The following is a 13940-nucleotide window of genomic DNA, read 5'->3' as shown; positions in this document are numbered from 1 at the left end:
ATAAAGTTAAATCTGCCATAGAACTCCATGATAAACAGCCAAATAGCCAGTATGGTTTCTTTCACTTGTTATTTATGCTTAAAATGGACAGACACCCTTCCCATTAGTTGTGTCTAATATTATTTCAGCACTTTGGGTAAAAAATGACAACATTAAAATTTGACGGAAATCATACATTATGGCAAAGCACAAACGTCACAATCACACTTGAGATGAAGCAAACTGTAGAAATCCTGATACAGGTTATAACCAGCATTATTGGGTGAGGGTGCTGATTTGAAAATAGTAGAGCTCTTACCAATTGCCCAAAGTATTGACAACATAATTTAAAAGGGTTGCCCCAAATATATATATACAAGAAACGCAAGCTTTCAGCTTCCAGTGGACTTGTTGGTATGGTAACACTAGAATTTGTTTTAAAAAACCAAATAGCCATTTAGGTCTGTTTTTTACTTAAATTTATGATGCAACATTAATGCAGGGGACAAAAATGACTACACTACCAGATTCCTATTTGGGCATTCTGCACAGGTACACCATCTGGTACTTTGCAGTATGCACCAGGGAATACCTGTGTAGTATCAGTGCAGTACCATTGCTGGTGGGTCCTGTGCAATAGCAGCATTGGTACTGTGTAGGTACTCAGTGTGTACCAGTCAGGTACCTTGGCAACGGTGTATCTTTGCAGATGGCCGCAATAAGAATCTTGTCTGTAGTTTTGAGATGCACCAATTAAAACTCCATCAAATAGCGCGGACAGAGATACAGTATCATACATCTTTTTGTAATATGTTTGTAATCCATAGCTGATACAGTAGGCCTACCATGTACATCATCCCCATACATGTTCAAGTCAATGGCTCAGTGGCAAAGAGACATATGTCCACAGCTGCCTATGAGTGATCTTGCAAAGTTCTAGATAGCCATAACATCTAGATAGCCGGGTCTCAGCAGCACAAAAACTTATGTCCATTAGCAGGATGCAGCCTTGCATTCCTGTAGAGCACAGCAGCACAAAAACATTGAGCTCCAAAGGTGCAAATAAATGAAACAAAATTTTGTGTAGAGCTTATCATTATAGCGCACAGTAGCTCTTTGAGCCATTTAGTTCACAGTGATGCACAGTGGATAATGGACATGCATCTTTGTACCACTGAGCCATGGGTTATCTGGATTCAATCTTTCATGCTACAATGTATGTACATACGTCTCTTTGCCGCTGAACTAAAAGATGGGATTCCATTTTGAGAGAGAAAAAGGGATAAACACAGAGACTAGAGAATTAGACAGAAGAGTGCACCAGTCAGACCAATTGCAACATAAATTTTGTACTTGTGCTCCCAGTTTAAAAGGGCTTTTAAAGTAAGTCCATAACAGTTTACAACCTCTAATACTGTACCATGATTACCACACACATAGGAGTCCCTTACACTGCAATCCAAATAATATAATTTTGGAGTCAATGTTTAAAAAAAAGTGCATCATTTGATGATAATCCCTGTCTGAAAATAATAAGTGACTTATATCCAGCATACAAATCAAATTACAAAAAAAAGGGAAGAAAAGAACGAAAAAACCTGTGGTAAATTGATGGGAGTCGTGAGCCATACACCCAGGCATACACTCCCCAACTCAAAAATACATACACTTGTAAGATCTTACCGGCTAAACTTAAGTTTTTTCCTACAGATAAAAAGAAATTAAAAGGTGGTTCAAACAAGATCAGCATCAAACAATGAAATAGATCTCACATATAAAACAGGATCTAGCATTCCTTTTCCGAAACAAAATCAATTAACTACGCGCGTCATGCTTGCTCTACTTCTATGGCAATACAATGATAATTTTACCAAAAATGCTACCTCAGGTAAAATTTAACAAAACTCGGTGTTGGATACTTTAGCAAAGTCACTGCTGTGGGTGACCCCATTGACAGCCTCATCTCCCTACTTCAGAATTGAAATTTGACATCTGAAGAAGCTCATATTTTGCTCATATCATAATGTAATTAAAATTTTAAACCTCAGATATGTTTTCATTAAGCCCGATCCTGATTCTCGACTCCACTTCGCCGCGCGATGCGATGCTGCGATGCTTTTCAAAAATGAACATTTTACTTTCATTGCGTGATATTGTGATGTTTGAAAAGCATGTGGGGTTTGCATCTCCTTTTAAGGTCATTCTACCGACCTTGATTTTCCAGCAGCCAATCACAAACGTGTACGGCTGCAATATCGCAGCACAATGCGAAAAAGTTTTTTCTAACTCCATCGCGGATCGAAATTTCCAACGCGCGATGAGAATTTTCACCGCTGGGCTCGTAAAAACCTGGCTCAGATTACAGTTTTTATTATTTTATAGCATCGCGCTGCGATGTGGATTCAGGATCGGGCTTTAGATGGGATTTTCTTGCAAACAAAAAAGTTGTAACTTCATCTCCCATGGTGGTCTGCACCCATACTGTTCTATGGGCCATGCGATACATATTTTTGCTTATAATATCCAAACCACAATCATTTAACTTAAAACCATTAGATTGTTTTTGTGATACGCCTCCAATGACCTCCATGTTACAAGATTGAAGACTGAAAAAAAACCATGAAAAAATGGTTGATCCTTCATGTAATTATTTCATGTAAGCTAATCCCAACCCTAATCCTAAATCAACCCTAACCTTGTGTAAAATTACATGAAGGAATAATCCCCCCCAAATGGAAAAACGCAACATATATTGCAACCGAAATTTATCATTTGCTGATTACTACTGCCCTCACCTGTCTTCTGAAGTAATAGATGGTGGTGGGCTAGCAACGGCGCCTACAGGAGCCCATCTCTCCCTGGGTCGCTCACCAAACTGATCATCAAAGTTGTCCAGGGAATCATCGGTCAGGACTGTGTCCTCCATGTTGTGCCACAGACTATGCAGCCAAGATTAAGGAGTTAATATCTGAAGAACAATTAGACAATGAATATGATTAAATGCAGGTCATCTCATGCTTGGAAATAACTGTTCGACAGCTCGATGCATAAAATGATGCAAGTCTGCATACCTCGCCTACATGTAATTTCAGGCATGTTATAGCATGGGGTGGGGATACGGCACTCACATTTGATTTCGGTAGGTGCCTATAACATACAGTGGCAACTCATTAACACGAACTTGTCTGGGCCTCGTGATTTAGTTTATCAGGAATTTGTGTTATCAGGTTACATTATAACATAAAATACATGTATAAGTTATCAGAAATGTCATGTTAACAGAGTTCGTGTTAATGAGTTGCCACTGTATTAGGGAAAATTAATGCCAAGTTGAAGTGAGACCTATCCCTTTAAACAGTAGAGTATCTAATGCACTATTCAAGTCAAGTATTAGTTTTTCTGTGTCCAGTGCAGTAACCCGCCCTGTTGGCCTACCCTGTATTCAGGTCTTTTAGTCATTTAGTCAGTTGTCCTGTTATGATTCAATCAGCTGTTCTGTTATAGAGGTTAGCCATTTACTCATGTGTGATTTCTAACAAAAGGCGCACAACCTCAATTCAATGCATGACCTTGGAGTTACCTGCATGACTTAGGTGGGCTACTTTGAAACAGTCATGGTTGCACATGTAGGTATTTCTTTTGAAAGTCCAAAACAGGGTATATAAATGCAGCTTATACACAGATAACCTCTATTCCTTTGTCCTGTGATTGTTCTGTAGGCTGTTTCATTATCCCAAGGTTGATTGTTCAGTCAGCCATCCTGTGATGGGTAAATCATTTTTTGGGATTTCCCCAGAATCTGAGTCTGCGCAGTTTTGTAACGGAGTTTCTTTTGTTTAACTTTGCCCCATGGTTTTCGACACATGATGCTCTACACTACCCGGTAGCTGAAATACAGCTCAAGAAAATGTCAGATTATGTAAACCTGTAATTTCCGACAGAATATCTCGAGCTACAGTCTCCATGCGCGTATTTCGGGGGCGCTTTGGGGGCGGCAGCCCCCGGGGTAAAAGCAGGGGCGGTCAAAATGAAGGGGCGGCGGAAGAAGAAGGGGCGGCAAAAACAGAGGCGACAAAAACGAAGGGGGCGGCAAAAAGAATTAGTAAATAAAAAGGGCGGAAAAATTTGATAAAGCATAAAAAAATTTTAAAAAATGGTACTATACAACAAAAATGTGCTGCTTTTAGGGCGCTTGCGCCTGAAACCGTTTTTTTTTTTTTTTTTTTTTTTGCTCTTCACTTTTCAAACGAGCGAGAACAAAATTAGGTCAACCTTTTCGGGCTGTTGAGGAAGGGGCGGCAAAATTGAATTTTCTTCAGCCCCCCGGGGTTGGGGCGGCCGACGGTACGCCACTGGTCTCAGCCAGTGGCGTAGCTGGTTTTTGGTACTGGTGGGGAAAGCAATTGTAGTGAACTGACAAAATGAAGAGTGAGAGGAGTGAGCAGAGTGTGTTAAGGGAGGGCCCCTGGGAGCTGGAGTTTTGCCCTTTCACATGCTTTTTCAGTGACACAGAACGGCCGATTCTTTGACAATTGGTATAGTACATTATTTGTCAACGAGCAAAGCTAATTAGAGAATAAACGATAGGAATTTTTATTTTGACTATCCTCTACCGTGTGATAGACGAGTAGTGGATGCCGGCGCAGCCGGTATAATCCATTACGATAAAAATATTGGACCTGGCTGTCGTCTATCATAGGTAGAGGATAGTCAAAAAATTCCTATCGTTTATTCTCATTCTTAGTCAGTTAAATATTATTTTAGTAACTGTAAACTATTTTTTAAAGCAAAAATTAAGTTACCATCATAAAAACTCCCCTTTTTCTCAAATGAACGAAACTTGTTTACATCTTCACATCTTTTGTTGCACGTACTGCTAGCGTGTGTGAGTATTTCGCACTGCGTCTATGAATACAACGCGATACATACGCGCACCTCTATGAGCGTGTTACGCGTTATCAACACGCGTGATGACGTGGGGTCGTCTACGGCCTGATAGACGGCACCCAAAATCACGCGATTGTCCAATCAGATTATGTGTTTAGAACTAAACCACTCCCACTGACTAAGAATAGGCAATGGCAAGAAGCAAAATTATAAAGAAAAAGAGTAGCCCCCCTCCCTAGACCTGCCTGCATGTCTTTGGTCATATCCTTCAACATACTGACATTTACTGGGTCGTTCAGTAATCAGATAATGTCATAACATAAAGATTACTGAGTTACAGTTACTGGAACTACCCCCCCTCCCCTAGTACAAGGAACTTATACGATGTCCTCATTCACAAACTGATACTATCTGTCCATCGTATAAGGTTATTGCCGTACGGCAGTGTGGTGAAGGAATATTACACAGTCAAGAATAGGCTCTGATCCCTCCCAGTCTCCCAAAACATCGAACATCAAAAGCGTTGCACATTTACTTACTTAAAGACTGTTCTTTTTCATATAACGCAGATAAAGTAGGGCCAAGCTACCTAGAAATGGTCAATGGTCAAGAAATATCTCTGTGTAATCCTATATCACATCGTTATCGGCAAGGGTAGTGTTAAAACACTCCAGTGTCCGCAGGGACCCCCGAATTTGCAGAAAATTAAAAAGTGGGGGGTCCGGACTCCGGAGTAGAGTTTGGTGAGTCCGAGTTGCACAAATAGTATGTCTGCAATAGCGCTAGATTGAAAAACGGGGGGTCTGCTGGGACCCCTGAACTTGCAGAAAATTTAAAAACAGGGGGTCCGAACTCTATTTTGGTGGGTCAGGGACCCCAAAAAGCAACCTAGCGCTACCCTATACGTCGAACAACTGAATACAAGCACAACGTATGGACCAATATATTTTTGTAAACATTTTAGGCCTATAACAAAAGTAAAGTACGTCTAACCTGATTGGTTTACAAAACTACTTTGATAATTGCTAAGCCAGTCAGCGTGCTCGATGCAACAACCTCGTAGAGGTTTTCGAGAGGCAAATTCACGTGGTGATCCAGCGATCGAGTATAAATTCAGGCTGACAACTGCTCTCGCGCGAGATCGCACATGCAATAACAATACATGGACACAATCAGTGACATTTACACAATGGAATTAAATGAATTATTTATGACATGCATCGGCTGGATTTTACGATCGAGGTAAGGTTTTTGGCCTGTCCCTGCGTGAATACCCTTAGTTTTCAGCATCAAAGATACTTGCGATGACCAGTTTTTTGCAGACACTTTGATAACAGGTAACTTTTATAGGTCATAGGGTAGAAACTATATAGTTGTACAATTTGTACGAAATATACATTTTGTTATAGGCCTAAAATGTTTACAAAAATATATTGGTCCGTACGTTGTGCTTTTATTCAGTTGTTCGACGTATAAAAGGCCGTCGCGTTCATTGATTGGCTTACGATTTCAAAGAATGGCTTTTGCAACCAATCACAATACGGGTTATATGACGCCTGTCGGAAATTTTGCATACGTCCACGATGACGTCATGCCCCAGCGCCACGAGGCTGGCTTTTCTGCGAAAGCGAGTGAGTGGTATAAAGTCAGTTTCACAGCTGTGATTTTTTATGGAGCACATCCACAGCGCATTTGACAGATAAAAATGAAATGGGCAATTCTGAGCAACAGGATCCCGGGGGCACTCACATTTGCCAGCTATACGGGTATGTGCCGCGGCGGCGACCCCCTTTTTCAGAGCCGCTGGCCGTTCCCTAGACCCCTGAATTCATTGATTGCCGCTCTGATGACTCAATTTTTTTTTTCTAGCCGTTAAGCTAGACTCACAGAATTCATCAACTCCGCTCTCATTGACAATAGATTGGCATGTTTTCCGCGCTACGTTTACAAGCCCAAAATCTCGGCCCAAAAGCTACTTTTGCAAGCCCAAAAGCTTCCTTCAATGGGGATTTTCCATCATTTTCTTCCCCATTTAACACATTGTAAGGAATAAGGTGAATTTTGGGCTCCTTTTTAGGCAACACTGGGCCAGTTTTGTGATTGTTTTCAAAATGTAAACATAACTCGAAACTTGAGCGAGCTGTGCTGTGTGTGTGGCCATGACATTGAAAATCATCTGACTTAAAACTAGAAGTAAATATTATGACTAAATTAGTACCTCAAATATTATGTACACTTCATTGGCTGGCCCGAATAGTGAATTAAGAAGTGATTTTCGATCTATCAGCCTGGTGGAAAGACTGCCGAATTCTGCACACTTGACATTTATGGCTCGATCCACAGTCATGAAACTATTAATTAGAATGTTTTTCTTTGCGGCAATCTCAGGTCTGAGGTTTGCTTGTAGTACTGCTGCTATAATTATTCAGTAGGTGAGAAAGTAGGCCAGTACAGGGAATTTAGGCTATTTGTCATTTTCTTACATGATCTGGATGTTATAGTACAAGTTAGTCCGAATAATCAGACCCAGAACAAAATATTAATTTCTGACATGATCGTGTTCTGGTAAGTACAAGTCATACCTAGAATATTTTCTCAATTTGAATTTTATCCTTTCTAGATGATCCACCCAAAAATAAAAATCATCGTATAGAATAGATCCCTGTATGCTCCCTACTAAGGGAGCGATCGTTATTTATGGCAGGGGGGTAATGGGAAAATTTAGGGGGAACACAATTTTTTTTTAGTCTTGAGAGGGGGGAACCTGAAATTTTTAGTTGAACCAGGAGGGGGAATTGTGACGTTTTAAATGGAGAAATTGGGAAAACAAGGGGGAACGCGGAAATTTTGAGTGGACGCGAGGGGGGAACGCGAAAATTTTTGTTGATATTTTTTTCCAAAACGCCCATCCCCCACCCTGCCGTAAATAACGATCGGTCCCTAATCTGGATTCAAGTGTGATTTATTTTTCATCCCGATATACTTAATTCGATGCACAATTTTTGACAAGAATCGAAATCGATTTTTTTCGAAAATCTGTGGCAAAAATGCAACAAAAAAAATTGAAAATTACCCTGGATCAGTTCTCGAGACCCCCATTGGCGGCTGATCAGTTCCCAAGACCCCCCTTTTTTGACCGGCCAATCAGTTCCCTAGACCCTCCCTATTTGACGGGCGATCAGTTCCCTAGACCTCGAGTTCGAAACTGGCGGTGGCACACCCCTACGCAAAAAAAATGTGAGTGCCCCGGAGCACGGGATTCCATGAAATGGACGATTATGTAAGTTATTCTACAGGATCGGTAATAATTAACAGCTGGTCTGCTGTATTTGAAGTGCATATTGAAGTTTGTGATTTCGTATTTTATGTGCAATTGATATTTAGGAAGCTTAAATTGGCAGGCTCTCATGCAATGTATCCGTCTCTTCCGAACATATATGGACGTTCAGGGCAAGTCATACTGAAGTATGACTTGCCCACACAGGGTATAGCGCTACCCCTGGTTATCGGCAATCGTGATTTTGTTTTTTTGAAGTTTGGCTGGTACCCACTAGCGTCATGCACGTGACGTGACACAGCTAAAATAATCGACCGGAAATCGGGGATCATTAAAACGTCAACAAATTTCAAAACACAGAAAGCAGTAAACTTAATGGCGAGCGGTCCGAATTTTGAGCCATAGTCATAGAAGTTTACGTGGTGAACTACCGCCTCCCCCACGAGCTAGTTACGTCAATGCTATTTCGCGGTTGCGCCGCAAGCATGTCAACAATCCGCCCACGTACGCGTGTGTGAACACTCAGGGCGCTTACCTTTACGCCCGTGATTTGATACTGTGGCGAGCAAGGGTAGCGCTAGGTCCAAAAGCTCGGGGTCCCAAGGGACCCCGAGCTAACAGAAAATGCAAAATGGGGGTCCCTAAAGAAATATCGGGGTCCCAACTATTCATAATTGTCTAGCCAATTCAATCTATTTGTGTAATACCATACTATTTTTTTTTTTGGGGGGCAGGGGTTTATTAAATATTATTGTATTTTTTTGTTTTTTCTTTTGTTTTTTTTTCTTTTTTTTTTCTTTTTTTTCTTTCTTTTTTTCTTTCTTTTTTTTTTTTCTTTCTTTTTTTTTCTTTCTTTTTTTCTTTCTTTTTTTTTTTCTTTCTTTTCTTTCTTTTCTTCTTTCTTTTTCTTTTCTTTTCTTCTTTCTTTTTTTTTTTTTTTTCCTTTTATTTTTTTATTTCAATCAAATTAGTATAATTACCTAATATTTACCGCCCGCCACTGGCTGCCCAATAATACTTTTTATACTGCCCTCTATTTTCTGTAGTTACCAGTAAACATACAATGGCTGCCAGAGATCTCGCCGTATTTTCGCGATATCACAGCTATTTTGCTGTCAAAATTTTCACTCATAAAGCAGTATTACTGTGCATAATATTAATTATTGTAGTACAATAAGGCCATAATTTGGTATTTCAGGGTTCAGTTGCTTCGAAAATGATGTGCATAATGCAAGTTGAGGAAACTTTTGAGCCTAGTTTTATGAAACCTGGATATAGAAAACAACATGTGGGAATTTTTGTTGCGTACGACGGGACGCAATAACTCACTGCTTTTGCAATATTCATGCGTGAGATTCGGGTTTTGGTGGGTCCGGGACGCAAAAACGCAGCCTAGCGCGACCCTTGGGTGGCGAGCGAAATAGCCACATCCGTCATATGAACCAAAATTTAGGTAAGCTTATCATTTCATTCACGATTCACAACAACAACATGTTCACGTTGTCGATTTGTAAAAAAAAAAACGTTCTCTGTACATGTACTTACTGATTTTCAATTACATACGTCTTAAGACTACACTCTACTTCAAATGCAGGAAAAAGCATTTTCTTGAAATCCAGTATTCTGTCAAAATATGTTGCATTCTCCTTCACCAAAATACACAGCAGCGATGTTGCAGCTGGAGATGGAGGATGGGCAATCGACGTGTTTTCGCCTTGTAAAAATGATCCATGTACGTCATCAAATCAATGACATCATGCACAGCCAAACGGGACTGACTGAAAAGTTTGACGTCATAGGGCTAATTAATACGACCTTTCCCCAACGTGAAACAAGAAGTGCCTTTAAAAACGGGGAGGCCTGGACTGCTGCAAACAACTGGGGGAGGGGTACACCATAATTTTTGGGTGGGGTATGCTCCTCTGGCAATTGGGGATGGTGGGTCTTTGGGAGCTGACAGCGTACTGGTAAAGGGGATGGTCTTTGGCTTAGGTGCGAAAAACCATAAAAATGAGGAATGACCAATTTGGGGTTAAAATTGAGGATTTTTTTTTTTTTCTGCACAGATGAATGCGTTATATACCTAAATTTCATTTTTTTCTTTTGAGGTAGGCCTATTTCAAATAAGCAAAGTAAGTTTAAACAGAAAAGAAAACGAGCAAGGTACACCAACTTGATGTGGGGAAACATGTAAAATACAGACTAGACAAGTATGCAAGGGGGGGGCAAAACCAGCAAATGTAGGCATAGGAAGTAGGCAAAGTTCGATAGCCAAAAATGACTAGTTCCAAGGCTCACAAAAGTGCTAAGTACCTGCAAAAACAACAAGGATCAATGATGTAAATCACTGTGCACACTCGGTAAACCAAACAACCACTAGGTACCAAAACAGGCAAAGTTCGATGGCCAAAAATTGCCAATTTAAGACGCGGCCCACAGAAGTGTCAGCAAAACAGTACAAAATAACCTGGAGCAGACAAACAAAACCAAACAGACAAAAAACAACCGACGTTTCGAGCAGATAAACTGCTCTTCTTCAGGGACAGACAACAAAATATAAAAGCAAACAACGAAAACTACATGCTGTGTGTAGTTTAAAAACAAATTCAAGTCAAAAAATTAAGGCAAGCATTAGAACTCAGTAGCAAACAAGATAAGCTCAGAGCAAAATAAGCATGTCTTACTTCAATGAAGCACAGTTCACTACGAGTTTAAACACAAAATTATTGAGAAAAGCTACGGTATTTTAAACCTCAATTTCGACGTGTGACACACATCCTCATCAGGAGAACTCAAAAGATGTTGTGAAGGAGTTGCCTCACGATTGACCTGAGGTGACCTTAGGTCTAATCAAAGTGTTTAGTGTCAGGATCTCAATAATTTTGTGTTGAATGACTGTTTAAACTTACTTTGCTGTTTGAATAACCAACACATATGAACATTCACTCATGCTATCTCAATAAATTTGCACAATGTGCAGATTTTGGTAGCTTTTTGGGTAATTTCCGTTAAAAAAAGGGGGGGAGGGGTCACTCCCATTGTGGCCTGTACACCATCCGCGATAATCAACTTTTGAAAAGCACCCTAAACAAGGATTTAACCCTTGGCTAAAACAATACCCTAAACAGGGATTTTATTCCTTGCATCAAATTTCATACCCTAAATTTCATTTCCGCATATTAGCAATTGCAATTTTGCTACCCTTTTTCCCAATATTTCATGTTTTTGACACCCTAATTGCGTTACGCGCGTATTGTGCTTACCCACGAAAAACTACCCTTTTTATGCGTTTTCATTATCGCGGATGGTGTCCATGCCACAATGGGAGTGACCCCCCCCACCGGGCCCTCTCTAAACTGCTTTCCCCCTCTCTAAACTGGATAACTTGATTGGGAAGTTAAAACCTTATAGAAGGATACTATCACCCTTTGGGGCTGGGGGGCACTTAACACAAATGACCGTACAGGTTATGTTCCCCCGGAAAGACCCCCCTTTTGGATTTCGCAGCACCAAAAGACTCCTTAAATTTGACCAAATTAGCTCTCCGAAAGCCGCTTAATTTGGATAATTTCAGCAATAAAAGGCCATTTCTGTAAGACCCTTCATTTTGACTGTTTGCAGCTCAAAAATACCCACTTTTACTTGTTTGCAGCTCTAAAAGACCCCCTTTACCGGTACCCTGTAAGCTCCCAAAGACCCACCACCTCAAAATTTATGTGCCCCTTGGGCTTTGGGAAGCTAATTAGGGACAAGCAGTTTCAGGAGTAAGAATGCCATTCTGATGGAGTGAGACAAGTCTATTTTTTTTTGTAACCATGCACCGGATATAAGCTCATAAATGTTAATACAATATTTGTGGGTTCTAGGATGGAGCCTCTGGAAGCTCATTTTAAAAACTTCCTATTTCAATTGTACTTGGAAAGAAAAAAGCTTCATGATTCACAAATTTGTGTACTAACAATCTTATGACAACCCCTAGTTTAATTATGTCACACTGTTATTTTGACCCCACATATTTGGGACCCCCAACCAGTGGGTGGAGCCTGAAGGCATGTGGCCATTTTCTCACCCAGAAAATATTCTGGTGTTGACACTGCCTGCCCCTTCAAAGAAAATTACAACCCTCTTCAAAATTTAATATAGAATTTACCCCCTGAGTTTTTGAGTAAAAATCCAACAAATGTACCCTTTTTGGACTCATTTTACCAAAAATTTGAAAAGGTACCCTAAATAAGTGGTTCAGTTTCAGAAAACTACCCTTAGCTTTAGACCCTAAATGCATCACACACATAACTTGCCTTGCCTAAAAACACCCCTTTTTACTTGTTTTGTTGGTCACGCATGCGTACAGACCATTTATGTGAGTGGCCCCCGGGATTGGTAAAACAAATTCATATTAATTCAACACACATTAACAATATACATTCTATATCACTTTTATTGTATTGCCACACATTATATAAAAATAATCAAACACACATATTAAGCTATATGAAAAGAAGAGATCACTTCATAATAACTTACATAATTTCTTAAAGGAGCATTTTGTGATCCTATCACCCTCCTTTTATGACATTTTTCAGTTAATATCCACAAAAAAAAGCTTATTCCCAAAATGTCAGTTGATCCGGATTTTGCATTTGTGAGTAATGCATGATTATGTGTATTGCACTGATTGTAGAACATATAAATTTGACAATATTTTTCCTGAACAAATTAATATGCAACAATGTTTTTTTTGTACATAAACTTTATGTAGCCAGAGGTTTCCAGAGGTATAAAAATCTTAACCTTTTTTGAGAAAAGTGGGGGATGCTGCTGTGGATCACAAAATGCCCTGTAAGTATATATTGCATGATGCAATTATTGCAGTTATCAAATATAGTATTTGGTCCATAATAAAAAAGCAGTTGTACAAGAAATTGTTTTTACCATGATTAATTTAAAATATTTCAGTGTTTCATTAGTCCTAAAAAAAGATTTGTATTGCCCTTTCCAACCGACCCTAATATCTAAAAAATAGGGTCGCATTTATAAACTTTGCAATTGCAAAATGTTTTGCTTGTTTATAATACGCACAACTCTGATTATACTCCCCACCTAAAAATTTGAACGTCTGTCATTCAGTATGTGTGTCAGGGAACTTAGATCTCCGAGAATTGCGACTGAAAAAGGTCACGATTCACGCAAGTCGAACCTCATCTCTACGATCTGAATTGACATAGGTCAATTTATTTCCGCATGCTTAGTAGGCACATCGGTCTTACCATAGACCCCGGAAGATATTTAATAAATATTTGCTCCACAATTTATCAATACATGTATGATAAAATATTAAAACATCGTATAAGAACTATTCTATAGTAAATCAGTTATACCAAGTAACTGATGAGGCATTAAATATGCAGGATATTAATCATCTCTCTAATAGGCAGACTATGGTACATGTCATAGATGTCACTTTTTACTTCCGCAAATGGCTGTTGGTCGGAAAATTGTGACCTAGGTCCCGACATTTAACCCTATGCAGTTTCATCCCCTGTGTGTGTACAAGTGTCAAGTTTCTTCAAGTTCAAGTATCGTGCCTCGACACTGGAACACATTGTTCTCAGTATGAATGACACACATGCAAGTGCAGGTATCTTCACACTCCAGTGACCATTAATACAGTATCTTGTATATCGTTAATATTAAGTAGGAGGGTCTTAGCTAGAAATTGAGGTTTGCTCTGCCATTTGAATAAAATGACCTGTCCTAAGTTGACCTTTAAAACATTTACCAGACTTCTACAGCCCAC

General features: G+C 39.7%; 1 protein-coding gene across 2 annotated transcripts in view; it reads right to left on the bottom strand.

Annotated features, from left to right (window-relative positions):
* LOC140165650 (RUN domain-containing protein 1-like) overlaps nt 1-9836 on the bottom strand; it is a 33076-nt gene extending 23240 nt beyond the window's left edge. Inside the window, exons 1-3 of one of the 2 annotated variants that reach the window (XM_072188945.1) lie at nt 9689-9836; nt 2775-2947; nt 1663-1683 (exon numbers count right to left, since the gene is read on the bottom strand). In XM_072188945.1, the coding sequence (XP_072045046.1) occupies nt 1663-1683; nt 2775-2905 (152 nt within the window). In that variant the 5' untranslated portion in view covers nt 2906-2947; nt 9689-9836. The remainder of the gene's footprint in view (nt 1-1662; nt 1684-2774; nt 2948-9688) is intronic. The other variant, XM_072188946.1, reaches the window with a different exon arrangement.
* Nucleotides 9837-13940: the final 4104 nt, after the last annotated feature.

This window comes from Amphiura filiformis, chromosome 12 (assembly GCF_039555335.1).
Source record: "Amphiura filiformis chromosome 12, Afil_fr2py, whole genome shotgun sequence".
NCBI lineage: Eukaryota > Metazoa > Echinodermata > Ophiuroidea > Amphilepidida > Amphiuridae > Amphiura > Amphiura filiformis.
The sequence above is the reverse complement of the archived record's forward strand: the minus strand, read 5'-3'. Positions and strand labels throughout refer to the sequence as shown.